Here is an 18,268-nt window from a genome sequence, read left to right as displayed (position 1 = left end):
AAAAACAAATCAAATTTTGTACAACTGCACACGCAAAAGATCATCATGAATAAGTAAGCTCTATTATTTGATGATCTAATGATGCTTTTTCTTGATTTGTGGTCTCAGGAGCTTCAGGGATACCTTATTATCTGCTACTTACCACTTACTGATGGCTGGTAGAATCCTTCAGAAAGTTTTTTCTTCATTAAGAACCATCATAGAGTCAGACACAGTGCTGGACTTATGGACAGAATGTTAAAAATGCAGGATTGCACTTGGGTCTGTGTGACAGTAAAATCAACCATAACTTTTTCGGTTCATGTATTTAATATGTTAATTATCTGTTAGTGATTGGATATGTTTATTCATTCTCAGAGAAACAGAGTGTTCATATGTTTCCAAGTTAGATTGATCACTGATTTCAGTGACTAGATATGTGTGTGTTACAAGACTAGTGTTATAGATTTTAAGTTTTCTAAGGAATGGTGTTCCTGAAGAGGCTTGTTTCTCAACTTAAAGAATTTAACCTGGACTCCAGATCCATTTCTGAGAAGCAGCTTTCTGTCTGAAGAATGTAGGAATGCAGTTTATTACAAGGCATAGAAAGCACACCATTTAGTTTAGACTTACAAGCTATTAGAAACGAGTCAATCAGAAAGGAGTTTTGTCATATTTCATGTTTTAAAGAAGCTGTGGTTCTTGAAAGAGAGAAATGCAAGACTCGGTCTGTCTCCCCATTGCAGTGAACTAAATTTACCAACAACACAGAAAGCATTTGTTTTATTAATTAAGGTAATAAGAGTCATGGCTGTATTTCCACAACAGCTGCCATGAGTGGCCTGCGGCTATTACTTTTGCACTTACAATAGAGATAAACTTTTTATATGGTGTTTTTATATAGTCATGTGAATGACTATTTATCTTTTCCAGCTATTTATGCTCACCATAAACAAGTGCTGCCTGAACTTCTCATCCCTGCTTGCAATGAACCAGTTGAAACTACATGAGTTGCTGCTACCATAATCGAATGCTCCTGAATCTCCGACAGAACTGTCTGCAATCATGTTGCAGAAATGCCAAGAAATAAAAGTGCAGAAGACAACATTTCTGGTTCTGAGGGTTGCATCAGCTGGCAGAAGCACAGCGCTAAATTGGAAGAGTACTTTTTTAAATGCCTTGGGGCTGATGGGCCACTTGCTTTGTGCCTTTGTTCTGTTGATTCGCCATGTTAGCTGGTGGAAATCTCTTTGAAGTCAAAGTAGAAGTTCAACATTAGGGCAGCAGGCACTTGCACACTGAATGCACCTTAATATATTGAATGGATGGATGATGGCAGGAAACAGGATCCTGCAGAGCCATACTGTGCAGCTAGAGATTGTGCTGTGGGGGCTGTGCAGCCAGTGACGTCAGGCTGCATCCTGAAAATAGCGGTGAGATCTAAGTTGTGCACACAGACAGATCCTCCGGAGGAGAGGAGAGAATGAGTCAGCTGTCTTGCCGACACGAGCCGAGATGCAGAGAGTGAAAGATGAACGATGAATCAATCAGAGGTAGAGACACCTCCATTGGAATGGAAAAGCGGAGCTGAAGGACACCCGCGGTCTGAAACCCACGCCTTAACATTGAGAGTGGAGGACGATGCTCTTGTTGCTAAGGAATACCTGTTACCTTGGTGATAATGAGATATGTTAAAGGGATGAGTCATCAAGTTTGAACTCGAGAGCGGTCAACTGTTCTGTATGGCCTATCGCTGGTCGTAGATGTGTTCGCAATGCTGTGTGACTCTGTCATTAACACCAAGGCACATTATTAGACCTAATCAATCAAAAGGCAGGGGAGTATAGAAAAGCTTAAAATATCCAAATGCCAATTATGTATTTTTGCAATTATGTTTTGCAGAGGCGAAAGAAGTACTCAGTGTAGAAATAGTCAATGTGAAAGTCCTGCATTCAAAATTTTACTTGAGTAACAGTACGAAAGTATTAGCATCAGAACTTACCTAAAGTACTAAAGTAGTACACATTATGAGTGCACACATTACAAGTACATATTATGTACAATGCTCCAAATGGTACTGTAGTCAGTCATGCATTAAAGTGTAAGTCATTTTAATGTTGCAGATAGTAACAGTGGCACTGATTATAATGTCATACTACTGGCTTAATCAATAATGTAGTATAATTTAGTTGTTGATTATATTTTGCATTAAAAATCTGAATCTATGAAGTAACTAACAACCACAGGCTTTAAAATATATGCAAAACATTCTCACACAACAGCAGAGACTGATTATATTCTAATGATGAGGGAATCTCCATGCATCATCCAACTTAGTGCTCAGACTGATGACTCAACACACAGGATCTGCAGTGGGGAGATCTGAAGCACACAGTTGGAGCTTTTCAATAAGAGACAGCAACATTTTGACATAAAGCATCATCTGGGTGACTGATTATTTTCTGTCTTCAATAGTGGAAAGTAACTGAGAATATTTACTCAAGTACCGTACTTGACATACTTGTATGTTAGTGCATTTGCCTGTTCAATGCTGCTTTTTAATTTTACCCACAAAAAATGAGAGAAAAAATATGAAGCCAAAGGTACTGTGGTCAGAATTCTGGGATTTTTGGCTGAACTGCAGGCTGTGCTGACAAAGAGCAGACAGAAGACATGGAAACAATTTATAATGTAAGTCACATTATATCTATAGTATGTGGAGTCATAACATTTTTCCAGTATTTATAACATCTGTAGATACAAAATGATGTACATATTGATCCCAGCTTTTTATTTATATTGCAATGAAAAATGTGTCCATTGTGAGTAAAAGTCTAATATGAGCAAAAAACACCCAGAAACTGCTTGGAGCTCAGTGGGTTAAACAGGAAATTTCTGATTATTTCTACAAAGACAATTAGACATCAGACCTCCGTGGTGAAAAAAACAACTATGTAATGGTGACATATCCATGAATCCGCTACAAATTAACATTGGATGGATGTTGACTGACCGGTCCAGTGACAGTGCTGTCCACAATCTATCAACCAGAGCTCAATATCCACAACTCTGCTAAGTTCAGCTGCAGGGGATTGAGTGAAACTGAAAACAACTCTTGACAGTTGATTCTCGGGGTTGTAGGCACCAAGGTTTATTTATATCAAAATTAATGTTTGTTTAGAGGATAAATCTAGAAATTATTTTACCTCTACACTGATATTTTCAGTCCAGTCAACTTAAAAGTTTGCAGCAACAAACGTGTTCAGGCACATTTACAAAGTGTGGTATGATGGTGAGTTCACTGGTGGGAAAAACTCCTTCATGAGTGGTTAAGATTCCATTTTTTTGAGGGTGTCTGAGTTTCAGTCTCTTTCCTGTTGATTTTGTTATTTGAAATCATATTATGTCTGTGTTCTGTTTCAGTTAAGCCCTTATTCTTCAGCACAACATTTCCACTGTAGTCATGATGACAGAACTGGTTTTCAAGTGTGAATGATGGAGCTTGGACACTGAACACGCGCATCAAGGCCGGCCTTTCAAGTTGGCTTCAGGCAGCACGAAGTTTGAACCAATCATATCGTACTGAACATGAGCGATTGTACGCGGGAAGAAAAATATTTTCTTGAATAGCTTTTTTTGTGAGCTAATTGTCAGATAAAGCATGCTGGATCCACAAATGCATGCCGGCCTTTTGCAAATTTAACACTGTGGCTACAGATGCCGTTGCAGGGCGTGAGAGTGGAAAAGCTGAGGTTGAAAACGGGTATGCATGCGTTGGTGCGTTCAGATTTGTCCACACACTTAGATGAGGCTGTTAGAAGGCCGTCTGGGCATGTCCACACACATAACATGTTAAGGGGTGGGAGGGACATTCTGTAGTTATTTAGCTCCGCAGTGCAGGGTAATAGGCTGAAAGACTCCTGCCTCAACCTGCGCTCGACAATCACATGTACTGGAACGTCACTACCAGTTTCAAAGTAGTGTCTTACCACTGTAGTATGTTCATAAAACAAGTAAATTCCATTCCAATATGCATTTAATGTCCTATTTAAAATGAGCATGATGGCTGGATTGCAGTACTGCCTCTAAAGGCTCAAACACACAGTCTCTTTTATATAAATACTTATACTGTACACACAGGACATTCCTGAGAGTTGCGTTTCCCACATTGCACTGAGGCAGTGCGATCACATGCATACATAGAACACACAAACACAGCCTTGTCATCCTGATTATCAGGGTGCCGGTGTTTATGCCATCCTGAAAGTCAGCACAGCTTCTCCAGTATACCCATTAAAAGTTAGCTTTTGGCTTGTTTTGTCTTCCAAACAAGTGAGTGGTATGCTTGCGATGAGGAAAATTACAATGATCATCTGTTAGAGTCATGGTTGTAAACCTTTACGGTGCTGTGGCACACACATGCGTGAAAATTGTAGGTACCAGACTCAGAAATGAAGACTTTGTTTAACACTGTATGGCTTTACCTGTTGTTTTTGGGTCTTTATTTTTTTTAAATAATTAATTTTCATTTCCATTCCATGCCTAACAGTAACACCATGACTACAAGACATTGCTAGTTATTAAGTAATTACAAAAAACATAGATAATCCAACAAATAGTACATGAAGCCAAAATCTAAAATCTATTTCAAAATTATATGTACCTAGAGGGATTTTTACTGAATAGAGGGAAATTTAGGTGCTCTGCCCCTAGCAGCAAATCAACAGCAGCAAAATGATAAGAACTGAGAATTTGAAAGATAGAGTTCTTGTGAAGTAGTTCTTGTATTTGATGTTTCATTTACTCAGAAATAACAGAAGGATACATATATTTCTGTCAAATAAGATTACACAGACTCATTGCCTTTACTGTACGCATACCATATCGTGCTTAGTTTCATACATAGTCATCTCCCAAGGGCACATTCTGATCCAGAAAAAACACTGATATTCTTTCAAAAAAAAACATGTTTTCATGTAAAAAAACAAACAAAAAACTCTGAATAGCAGAAGAAAGATTTTTTTGTTTTTTAGCTTGAGTTATCTTAGAGATTTTCCAGAGTATATGGCTCATGTAGAAGTATAAAGCCAACGCATTATTTGTGCATCGACACAACCAGTTTCTGTTATAGTTAAGGTTTCCCCACAGATGTCTAGAAATATAATTTTATGCTTAAAACATACAAATCAAAGTAAACCCAGAATCAAATTAGCAGGGTAAAAAAATATAAATAATGAGGGCTAAAAAGTCAATAGCTGCTGTTTCTAAGTGAGATAGATTCACAGGTTGAGGAGCAAATTGATGCTCCTAGTGAGCCAATTAGTGCCAATTAGTGGAGTGAATTGATTAGTACTCCTTTAACCAGTGGGGGAACTAATCACGGCTGATTGGTTGGCATAGAACCCTGCACACTGGACTCTCACTTTTAGTGTCACTGAAGGAATATATAAATTACAGTAAGGAATACAATCTACAGTAAATCTGTGGATATGTTTGAATTTAGTTCATCCCGTTTTTTGTTGTTGTTGTTGGAAGCTTATTTACGGTGTCATGTTTGCTAACACTGAAGTTTTCCTCGTGCTCAGCAGCATAATCCTTTCTCCACCTCCATCTGTTTTTCAGTGTAATTGAGGGTGTACAGTGTACTGTATGTATCGGTATGGATACATTCATTCCTCATGCTTTTTTTTGTCTTTCCTCTGGGCTGCCTTCTTCTCTCTGTTTTTCCTGTGTCTAGCCTCTGTTTTTCTCTGTTTGTGTCTCCATTTTGTCCTGACTGGTCTCTCTGCTTGTCAGCCTATTACTCTCTTTCTACCTCTATTTTTTCTGACTCAGCTCGTGTTTTTGTGCTGTTTTTTTCTCTGCGTACTGTATTTGTCTCTGACTCCTGAACTCTTTCTTTTTCTTCACGTCTGCTATCTTTCTCTCTATATCAATCTTCTGTTTTGACCTGAACAATATGCGTTTGTCTGTCCTTCTGTCAGTCTGCCTCTCGCCTCTCTCTTTAGCTGTCGGCTTCATCTGATTAGGCTTCTCCATTTTTCTTTTTTCCTCTTTCCTTTCTGATTCTTAGTCTTCCCCTGCCTTGTTTCTCTTCATCTCTATCACTTTGTATCACTTTTCTGTCTGTTCCCCTGCTCGGTTCCTTTTCATTCTGTCACCGTATCTCCTCTGCTCGCCTTTCAGACTGCGGCGACTGTGCTGTCTTAATGTTTTTACTGCTCGGCTTGGGTCCAGAAAGTTATGAGGGGCTAAGTGTTCGTACAGCCAATGGCAAGATGAGCCGTATAAAAGCACTGAGCTTATAGATGTGATGTATGACACCCTACGTGACTGCTTTGGTAAAGAAGTAGCATCCTACTGCAAGGACACAGTCCTCGACTGCCTGTGTGTGTGTGCGTGCGTGTGTGTGTGTGTGTGTGTGTGTGTGTGTGTGTGTGTGTGTGTGTGTGTGTGAGTTGTAAAACAGCAATGAAATCTCAATGCCAAGTTATCTGCCGCCCTTAGCTGCTGCATTGTGTGTGTGTTGAGCTTGCCGCCACGTTAATGTTTGGAGTCCTGGATCCCCCACCACCACCATCACCACCCCAACACCCCCCTTGCTCTGCAGTTGCCATGGCAACGCACCAAGAGGCTCCATCATGTGTCTGCGCCTGTGACCGCAATTTTATAACAGCTCACAAGCTCTGGCTTTGTGTGCTTATGTGTTTCTGTTTTTTTTCTGGTCTATGTTTTAGCATTTGATCAGGCTGTGAGGTGGCGCTGAGTAGAAAGTATTTGTCGACCTCTCTTAACCTCTGCTTTGTTGCCGAATTCATTCCCACAGAGACACTTTTGAAATGCACAGTTTTTTTTTAAGGTGCAGATTTGATTGAGTCATAATAAGGAAATGCTGGACTGATAAATGTGAGAGCCAATCAGATCACATGTCACATCACACGTCTGTTTTATAGAACAATGAGTTCACAAATTGCTATATAAATATGTTTATTTTTTCATAACTTATATATAAGGTTGTGGGTTAACTCGGCTGAGAATAATATTATAACTGTGGAAAATGTATATTTTTTACAATAATAATAATGTGTCAATTATGAAAAGAGTTCTGTAACAAACCTGCAGAGAATTATCGCCTGAAGATCCAGCTCCCTTTGACTTTACAAAGCATGATAGTTCCAGTTCTTTGTTTTGCTATCCCACCCTCAATTTTATTTTTCTGGTTCACTGTCACTGCTTTTTTTTTTTTTTTTTGACCATAGTAAGCAGCAGTTTTCTACAAACCCACTGTACACTACCTACCCAGCACCAAACAACAACATGGAAAATTTAGTTGCTTAAGAGCCAGATATTTCCACCAGGAGACGCTAAAGGCCAAAAACAGAATGGAGATGTCTGACTTATGCTTATTAAGTGGCCAGAATAGTAAATAACTCTTTCTGAACAGTCTGTTTTGTGTGTTTGATTGTGTTTTGTACTTGTGTACGTTTTCTTAAGTTAGAGTAAGTTAAGCTCAGTCCCAGCGTAGTGGGACTATGCGCTAATTACACCAGAATAGAAGAACTACATAAAATGTGGTCAGTCTAAAGAGCTATATGATTGTTTGCAAAGACTTGAAACAAGCAGCAAAGTGGCAGGTTGGTGTAGAGGGTTTGGTGGGACTGTCCTAAAATAGAAACATTACAGACATGTTCCCAGAATCCACACAAATAGCCATGTGTGCCATGGCAGCCTCCTGAAGCAAAACGCTGAACCCCCTGCCTGATCAATCATTGTACGTCGTCCTGAATAAGAGTGCCAGCTAAATGCTCAAAATGTGGCCAGGCCAGGAGAAAGAGTGTGTCTGTGCTCTGCAGCCTAGTTAGTATTTTCCCTCTCATGGGCTCAGTTCTGTTTTAGACAAGGGAAAGGAAGTAGAACAAGGTTGTTAGCTGAAAGGACTGACCGTGGAAGTACACCCTGAAAAGCAAACGTTGTCTGATCTATTGATTATTTTACATTTCACCTCATTTTTTCAGGGTTGAAAATAGCCTGTTTTTTTCTCTCTGAATTTGGATGGTATCCAATTATTCTGCTGATTCATGTCTGAGGTATTGGGTAGGTGTGGATTGGTTCAACCTGACCGTCTCTGGTCTATAAAAATAATATCAGTCCATCGAGCAACTGCAGCTCTTCTTTGGACTGGGTGATAATTTAGTATTATTCTTTATGGTCACTCTACTACTATTTAATTACAATATTACAAATGTCTCATTTTAAGCTTATCTTTATCCATAAAGACAACAAATTATCTATCACAGCCTTCGATCTTAAGTCCTTAAGATTATATGCAATTAAAAAAACACAATATATAAATCAAAACCCATGTAACATTTTTCATAATTTGAATGTAAAAACTTTAACGTGACACCATTAATAATGAGAAAAACACTCAGAGAGTGTAGTACTCCGCCAAGGCTGCTCAGCCATATGATTTCCGATGGATAAGTCCCGATAAGTCTGCAGCGATGGATTTGTAGTAGGATCACAATCATGTGATCATCAGCAAACAGCTGACGTAGTGTTCGCTTGATGTCATAGTTACAGTGACGCCGTGCCGTTGTCTTGCAATGATATGGAAATACTTAACAAATCCGTGGATCCAGACTATAATCCGCATCACTGCCAAGATCCAATCAGGTGGTCCTTGTGTCATTTCTGACCTTCCCTGAAAATTTCATCAAAATCTGTTATTCTGTTTTTGAGTAATGTCGCGCACAGAAAGACAGATAAACGTTCGCCAATTGTCACATAACTATTGAGCCATGGACCAACTTATAATGAATTAATATCTCTTTAAGCATGTTCTTTCAGTGGGCTTGCACTTCTGACAGTAGAAAACTTTATATTGAACATCTAACTAGTTTGGTTTTATCGGTTTGTATACAATGAGCCCATTTCCCATTTTTGCATTTTTGCCTGTTTTTACTTTCCCTGTCCTTGACCAGAGCTCAAATGCCTTACATTGGTTTTGAGTTTGTGTCTTTTATTACAAGTTTTCTCGATTAAACATGAGTCACTGCAGACAGTATGTTATTCTTTATTTGTTTAGAAGCTTTGACTATTGATGGCCATGTCAACTGCAGTTCTTTTCTTCTTTATTTCTTCTTTTATTTATTTCAAACACAGATATGCGTCACTCTCTGAGCTTTCTTTTTCCCCCGGGACAGACCTGTCTGACACGTTGTGCTCCAGACAACAAATGTAAAAGATTTCATTAACTCAGGACTGATTCCAGTCAACCACACACTTCAAGAGCTGACATTTATATCTATGAAAATGTCACAATTTATTATTTTGATATTACTCATCTGCACTTAAAGCCCAGTCTGCAGTTGCATTTGCTGTGAGTCACAGCTAGAACCACCAAAAAAATTTAGTAAAATGCTCGGACAGGAGGCTGATTTCTAGTCAAAAGTTACTTAACTTTTGGCCCGTTGTCATGTTCACAGGCCTGAGACCCAGCAGAAAGCCCCGGTGAGTGCCCCTCCTCCCCCGCCGCCCCCTCCACCTCCCCCTGAACCGGCAGGGCCACCAGAGCCGGAGGAGGAGATCCTGGGCTCCGACGATGAGGAGCAGGAGGACCCCGCGGACTACTGCAAAGGTCAGACCGGCGCACAATCACATGCACCCATACTGAATTCATCTGTCCCACCCCATTACTTCCACTCTCTACATCTGTCGTACAGAGCTCAACAATGGCCGCCCTGTCCCACGCTGACTCTTTACCCTGTTTCTCTCTGTATTTGCTCTTCTTCCTCCCTCGTTTCTCCATCTATCCTGATCATATTTGCAGCAGTGTCAGTATAGCCATCAGTGTTTCAAGAATGAAGCAACAGCCTAGTTTCCTGCAGTGGCTCGGGACAATAAAGGCAGTTTTAACATTCAACACTTTCCTTACAACACAGCCAGAATTCAGAGTGGTGCACCACTCTTTTAATATGAAGATCATTACACTGACAATATATAATGTACAAGCTATATTTTTTTAAAACTGTGATCAGTGCGTCAGTAAGTTAGTATTTTGTATTGATTATTTTGATCTGATTAGGCTTCTCCATTTTTCTTTTTTCCTCTTTCCTTTCTGATTCTTAGTCTTCCCCTGCCTTGTTTCTCTTCATCTCTATCACTTTGTATCACTTTTCTGTCTGTTCCCCTGCTCGGTTCATTTTCATTCTGTCACCGTATCTCCTCTGCTCGCCTTTCAGACTGTGGCGACTGTGCTGTCTTAATGTTTTTACTGCTCGGCTTGGGTCCAGAAAGTTATGAGGGGCTAAGTGTTCGTACAGCCAATGGCAAGATGAGCCGTATAAAAGCACTGAGCTTATAGATGTGATGTATGACACCCTACGTGACTGCTTTGGTAAAGAAGTAGCATCCTACTGCAAGGACACAGTCCTCGACTGCCTGTGTGTGTGTGCGTGCGTGTGTGTGTGTGTGTGTGTGTGTGTGTGTGTGAGTTGTAAAACAGCAATGAAATCTCAATGCCAAGTTATCTGCCGCCCTTAGCTGCTGCATTGTGTGTGTGTTGAGCTTGCTGCCACGTTAATGTTTGGAGTCCTGGATCCCCCACCACCACCATCACCACCCCAACACCCCCCTTGCTCTGCAGTTGCCATGGCAACGCACCAAGAGGCTCCATCATGTGTCTGCGCCTGTGACCGCAATTTTATAACAGCTCACAAGCTCTGGCTTTGTGTGCTTATGTGTTTATGTTTTTTTTCTGGTCTATGTTTTAGCATTTGATCAGGCTGTGAGGTGGCGCTGAGTAGAAAGTATTTGTCGACCTCTCTTAACCTCTGCTTTGTTGCCGAATTCATTCCCACAGAGACACTTTTGAAATGCACAGTTTTTTTTTAAGGTGCAGATTTGATTGAGTCATAATAAGGAAATGCTGGACTGATAAATGTGAGAGCCAATCAGATCACATGTCACATCACACATCTGTTTTATAGAACAATGAGTTCACAAATTGCTATATAAATATGTTTATTTTTTCATAACTTATATATAAGGTTGTGGGTTAACTCGGCTGAGAATAATATTATAACTGTGGAAAATGTATATTTTTTACAATAATAATAATGTGTCAATTATGAAAAGAGTTCTGTAACAAACCTGCAGAGAATTATCGCCTGAAGATCCAGCTCCCTTTGACTTTACAAAGCATGATAGTTCCAGTTCTTTGTTTTGCTATCCCACCCTCAATTTTATTGTTCTGGTTCACTGTCACTGCTTTTTTTTTTTTTTTGACCATAGTAAGCAGCAGTTTTCTACAAACCCACTGTACACTACCTACCCAGCACCAAACAACAACATGGAAAATTTAGTTGCTTAAGAGCCAGATATTTCCACCAGGAGACGCTAAAGGCCAAAAACAGAATGGAGATGTCTGACTTATGCTTATTAAGTGGCCAGAATAGTAAATAACTCTTTCTGAACAGTCTGTTTTGTGTGTTTGATTGTGTTTTGTAATTGTGTACGTTTTCTTAAGTTAGAGTAAGTTAAGCTCAGTCCCAGCGTAGTGGTGGACTATGCGCTAATTACACCAGAATAGAAGAACTACATAAAATGTGGTCAGTCTAAAGAGCTATATGATTGTTTGCAAAGACTTGAAACAAGCAGCAAAGTGGCAGGTTGGTGTAGAGGGTTTGGTGGGACTGTCCTAAAATAGAAACATTACAGACATGTTCCCAGAATCCACACAAATAGCCATGTGTGCCATGGCAGCCTCCTGAAGCAAAACGCTGAACCCCCTGCCTGATCAATCATTGTACGTCGTCCTGAATAAGAGTGCCAGCTAAATGCTCAAAATGTGGCCAGGCCAGGAGAAAGAGTGTGTCTGTGCTCTGCAGCCTAGTTAGTATTTTCCCTCTCATGGGCTCAGTTCTGTTTTAGACAAGGGAAAGGAAGTACAACAAGGTTGTTAGCTGAAAGGACTGACTGTGGAAGTACACCCTGAAAAGCAAACTTTGTCTGATCTATTGATTATTTTACATTTCACCTCATTTTTTCAGGGTTGAAAATAGCCTGTTTTTTTCTCTCTGAATTTGGATGGTATCCAATTATTCTGCTGATTCATGTCTGAGGTATTGGGTAGGTGTGGATTGGTTCAACCTGACCGTCTCTGGTCTATAAAAATAATATCAGTCCATCGAGCAACTGCAGCTCTTCTTTGGACTGGGTGATAATTTAGTATTATTCTTTATGGTCACTCTACTACTATTTAATTACAATATTACAAATGTCTCATTTTAAGCTTATCTTTATCCATAAAGACAACAAATTATCTATCACAGCCTTCGATCTTAAGTCCTTAAGATTATATGCAATTAAAAAAACACAATATATAAATCAAAACCCATGTAACATTTTTCATAATTTGAATGTAAAAACTTTAACGTGACACCATTAATAATGAGAAAAACACTCAGAGAGTGTAGTACTCCGCCAAGGCTGCTCAGCCATATGATTTCCGATGGATAAGTCCCGATAAGTCTGCAGCGATGGATTTGTAGTAGGATCACAATCATGTGATCATCAGCAAACAGCTGACGTAGTGTTCGCTTGATGTCATAGTTACAGTGACGCCGTGCCGTTGTCTTGCAATGATATGGAAATACTTAACAAATCCGTGGATCCAGACTATAATCCGCATCACTGCCAAGATCCAATCAGGTGGTCCTTGTGTCATTTCTGACCTTCCCTGAAAATTTCATCAAAATCTGTTATTCTGTTTTTGAGTAATGTCGCGCACAGAAAGACAGATAAACGTTCGCCAATTGTCACATAACTATTGAGCCATGGACCAACTTATAATGAATTAATATCTCTTTAAGCATGTTCTTTCAGTGGGCTTGCACTTCTGACAGTAGAAAACTTTATATTGAACATCTAACTAGTTTGGTTTTATCGGTTTGTATACAATGAGCCCATTTCCCATTTTTGCATTTTTGCCTGTTTTTACTTTCCCTGTCCTTGACCAGAGCTCAAATGCCTTACATTGGTTTTGAGTTTGTGTCTTTTATTACAAGTTTTCTCGATTAAACATGAGTCACTGCAGACAGTATGTTATTCTTTATTTGTTTAGAAGCTTTGACTATTGATGGCCATGTCAACTGCAGTTCTTTTCTTCTTTATTTCTTCTTTTATTTATTTCAAACACAGATATGCGTCACTCTCTGAGCTTTCTTTTTCCCCCGGGACAGACCTGTCTGACACGTTGTGCTCCAGACAACAAATGTAAAAGATTTCATTAACTCAGGACTGATTCCAGTCAACCACACACTTCAAGAGCTGACATTTATATCTATGAAAATGTCACAATTTATTATTTTGATATTACTCATCTGCACTTAAAGCCCAGTCTGCAGTTGCATTTGCTGTGAGTCACAGCTAGAACCACCAAAAAAATTTAGTAAAATGCTCGGACAGGAGGCTGATTTCTAGTCAAAAGTTACTTAACTTTTGGCCCGTTGTCATGTTCACAGGCCTGAGACCCAGCAAAAAGCCCCGGTGAGTGCCCCTCCTCCCCCGCCGCCCCCTCCACCTCCCCCTGAACCGGCAGGGCCACCAGAGCCGGAGGAGGAGATCCTGGGCTCCGACGATGAGGAGCAGGAGGACCCCGCGGACTACTGCAAAGGTCAGACCGGCGCACAATCACATGCACCCATACTGAATTCATCTGTCCCACCCCATTACTTCCACTCTCTACATCTGTCGTACAGAGCTCAACAATGGCCGCCCTGTCCCACGCTGACTCTTTACCCTGTTTCTGTCTGTATTTGCTCTTCTTCCTCCCTCGTTTCTCCATCTATCCTGATCATATTTGCAGCAGTGTCAGTATAGCCATCAGTGTTTCAAGAATGAAGCAACAGCCTAGTTTCCTGCAGTGGCTCGGGACAATAAAGGCAGTTTTAACATTCAACACTTTCCTTACAACACAGCCAGAATTCAGAGTGGTGCACCACTCTTTTAATATGAAGATCATTACACTGACAATCAAATGCAATGACTGTCACTAAGAGAATCTTTTTTCCACATGGTTTGTATCGCTTTGTGTAAGAAAAGACATCATTTTTGATGTTTTGGAAAAAACACACCCAGGCTATTAGATCTCACTCCAGTGAGATGAAAGATGAAAAGAAAAGAGAAAAGTTCACATCTCTGTATGTATCTTGGCTTCTTTTCATTCACTTTCTCTTTAATTATTGTCTCTTTTATCTCATTCTGGACGTTTCAAGAAATTCCAAACACTCAAAGCACGTTTTGTAACCCTTTAAGGGAACGTGCATACACTGATCAGGCGGAACATAATGACCACTGACAGGTGAATTGAGTGACACTGATTATCTCTTTGTCATGACACCTGTTAGCGGGTTGGATATATTGGCAGCAAGTGAACATTTTGTCAGGGACCAAATTGTGATGGCTGGACGACTAGGTCAGAGCATCTCCAAAACTGCAGCTCTTGTGGGGTGTTCACTGATGCACGTGTGGAGCGAAGGCTGGTCCGTGTGATTTAATCCAACAGACAAAATACTGTTCCTCAAACTGCTGAAGAAGTTAATGCTGGTTGTGATAGAAAGGTGTGCAGACCATGTACACCCTTTCATGGAAACGGTATTGCCTGATGGCTGTGGCCTCTTTCAGCAGGATAATGTGCCGTGCCACAAAGCAAAAATGGTTCAGGCATGGTTTGAGGAGCAACAATGAGTCTGAGGTGTTGACTTGGCCTCCAAATTCCCCAGATCTCCATCCAAACAAGCATCTGTGGGATGTGCTGGACACAAGTCCGATCCATGGAGGCCCCACCTCGCACGACTTGAAGAATCTGCTACTAACATCTTTGTGCCAGACACCACAGCAGACCTTCAGGGCTCTAGTGGAGTCCATGCCTTGACAGGTCAGGGCTGTTTTGGCAGCAAAAGGGGGACCAACACAATATTAGGTATGTGGTCATAATGTTACGCCTGATCGATGTATATACGCACAGACATACATATGACCACATGTTACAGATGGATGTGAAAACTGCTTGCTAGCTTACTAGCTACATCTACCTGAACTCTCTTTCACTCACTCCCTCCCACTGACTACGTTCAGTCAACAAAAGGCGCCACCACAACAGGGATGGTCGATGGCTAGACTCTTCTCCTCTGTGGTTCCCCAGCGGTGGAACAAGTTACCAGACTGTGTTCGATGTGCAGAGTCCTTCTCAGTCTTTATGGAAACACTAACAACCCAGCTCTTGCTGAACACCTTGGCACGTGACAGAAAGCAAAGAAAAGTTAAAAATCCTGTTACGTCCCCAATGCCTGTAGGCACCACAGTCCTACTATCACACGAACTTGTTTCATGGCACTTTTCCAGGTTGTTGTTTTCCTGACTAGATCCTTGCTTGTGTTGCATCTACTTTCAGATGTACGTCGCTTTGGTTAAAAGCGTCTGCTAAATGAAATTGTAGAATTGTAAAAAAGTAACATTAACTAACAAAACGTAAATCATTTTGTCAGTGGTAGATGATTTTAAAGAAATAAAAGCAGATATTTATTTAGTTACTCCCATCAGTTTCCATGTGAGCAGTTTTAAAGATCAGTGTGATGCCTCCTGCTCAGCCCTACCTGTCGGCCTTGCAGCTGGGAGGTTTACCTGGAAATTTAGATTCTAAAGCTTAGTTTCCTTGAACTTCTGTTTTAGTTGCTTTGCTCCTTGTTTCTGTTTGTTTCTCATGTTTTTGTTGGCTTTTGGATTTGTAGTGAACCTTTGCCTGCTATTTTGTTGCTAAATCTTGTGTACTGTAGTTACCTTTATATCTCATTGAACAGCACATACATCCTTCTGCACGGTTTTACATCCCAGTAAATCCACAAAAAGAACATATAACATATACTGTATATGTAACATATTGCTGAGCGGCAGTTTGCTTCTCTACTCTTTTGAGAACATGATGGGCAGATTTCATTTAACTTATGCTCTGTAGTATTGTTTCATCCTTTGTCAGTGACATAAGCAACCAGTACATTTACTCAGGTAATGTACCAGAGTGCAACTTTGAAGTATTCCTCGCCTATGTCCATTTAACGCTTCTTTTTCCTTCTACATCACTACAATGCAGAAGGAAATATTGCACTTTTTATTGCATTACATTCATATGAGAAATGTGGAGACATTTTTCAAATGAACTGGTTTTTTCATTCTGTACAGTACGATCTGTTGTGATTTGATGAGATTACCCAAAAGTATATTAAACCACTCCACTTAACATCTACTAGCTGCTTAGTAGTTTCAGTGTGGTATTTCTACTTTATTTAAAGTTGGAATGTAGTACTTTTCCATATAAATGACACACAGTTGGTCAGTCCTGTCAGCAGCAGGTAATCCTCATGTGTGTCACAATGAACCAGAGTTTTCTGTCCGCTGTCTGTGGTGACAATCCCACACTGTTCACCAGCAGTGATGCAGATTTCTGTGAATTTCATCCTTTAGTTGGGTTTTTAAACTTCAATTTGGATTGAGAAATTGAAGTTATTGAGGTTTTCCGGGAATCACTTGTGTTTTACATGTTTGACCATATCTCTAAATTATTTTTAATGTATTCATACCCTGATGACGAAGATGAATTAATCAAACTGCTTAAATGCAATGCTAAATCACATCTGTCTGTTACCTTAAACTGCTGCTTAAAGTACAACACAACTGTTAATTCTGCAATTCAAACCACTGCCGATACTCTGACTGCTTTTCCAGCTGACAGTCGGCCCACTCAGGACATTTAACGCAGTTGATGTTTTTGTTTATTTTGCAAGGATTTGCAAGGATTTGCAACGATAAATGAAATGAAAATGAAATGGTAATTAAATGAAACAATAAATGATAAATGAAACAATGAACAAAATAATAAACAGTAAATGAAATAATAGGCGATAAATGAAATAAACAATAAATAAAATAATAAATGAAACAGTGAATGATAAATGAAACAAATAACTGAATCACTCCATACCTTGTACAGAGCAACAACAGCACAGAGTTCTAAACACTCTGCCAAAAAATCTGTGGACTCTTTTCAGAGGCCTCCTCAGGACATTTCTGGTGTCATGAACTTCACCCGTCACTTCGTCATTAAGTTCAGCAGTTGAGGGCCTTCCTGCTGGACCTTGATGACCTGAAACAGCATCATGAATTTCAGGCTGAATGTTGACGGCTGAAGCAGAGGGGAGCGCAGCCTCATTCAGTGCTGCTGCTGGAGACTCCTGTGCACCTTGATTGTCTGGTATGACAGAGCTCTGTGATGCCTCATCAGCAGCTGGAACGTTGTCATTTCTGCTAGCATCATCTGGAGAGGAGGGGGCTTCATCTGAGGCGTCATGATTCCAGCAAACAGCAGGAACATTTCTGAACACCTGAGCAGCCGGCAGCGGAGTCTGCGTTGGCTGAGGCGTCGCCTTCCTCTGATGATGCTGCCATTGGAGAGACGCTCACAGAGGGAGCTGAGACCATGTCACTGGATGAAGAATGACAACAGGTGAATGAGTAAAGATTGAACAAACCAATCAACTAGTGGAACATTCCATCCAATAAACCATCCAGCATCCTTCCAGCCATCACTTACTGAAAGATGCTGTCATTGTAGACATCGTTGCTGAGGGTCACAAAGGAGTGAGTCAGAGCATCGGTCGGTGAGATCCTTTTGTGAGGATTCAGATGCAGCATCTTCACCAGGAGACTGACAAACTTCCATTTGTCATCACAGGTGTCAACATCTGGATACAGCTGCATTTGGAAAAAGAGTTAAAGGTTGTTCAGAACAGCACAGATGTTTAAAATCAGCATTTCCATGTTGAGACCATCAAGGAGCTCCTACCTTCACCAACTCAAGCAGACTTTTGAACCTTGTTGAGTAATGACTCAGAATCTGAGGTGGGAAACCGGTCGTGGCTTCGTACTCAGGTGTCTGGGAAACAAGAGAATGTATTTGATATGTTAAAAACAACCGCAGGAATGTTGCCAAATGCGAAGGAAATGTGTTTAGGACAGGCGGTCATACCTTGTGTTGTGTGCGGAGGTAAAGTACAACCGAATATTGGTGCCTTCACTCAGCAGCCGATCCTCTGGCTGACCCAGAGTCTCCACCAGAGTTTTCATCTGAGCAGAGGATATCAGCTACATCAGCATTAAAGATACTTCTGCATTTATTTGAGTTTCAACATCAAGCTGTGCTATTAAATCCTAGAACAGTGGAGGACATACC

General features: G+C 40.4%; 1 protein-coding gene across 6 annotated transcripts in view; it reads left to right on the top strand.

The window, feature by feature from the left end:
* Positions 1–18,268, top strand: part of srpk2 (SRSF protein kinase 2) — an 80,924-nt gene that overhangs the window by 35,544 nt on the left and 27,112 nt on the right. For all 6 annotated transcript variants that reach the window (XM_035940588.2, XM_055008520.1, XM_055008516.1 and 3 more), the window contains one exon: positions 13,506–13,657. In XM_035940588.2, the coding sequence (XP_035796481.2) occupies positions 13,506–13,657 (152 nt within the window). The remainder of the gene's footprint in view (positions 1–13,505; positions 13,658–18,268) is intronic.

The sequence above is a fragment of the Amphiprion ocellaris genome, chromosome 3, assembly GCF_022539595.1.
Source record: "Amphiprion ocellaris isolate individual 3 ecotype Okinawa chromosome 3, ASM2253959v1, whole genome shotgun sequence".
Lineage (NCBI taxonomy): Eukaryota > Metazoa > Chordata > Actinopteri > Pomacentridae > Amphiprion > Amphiprion ocellaris.
This window is presented reverse-complemented; position numbering and strand designations above follow the sequence as displayed.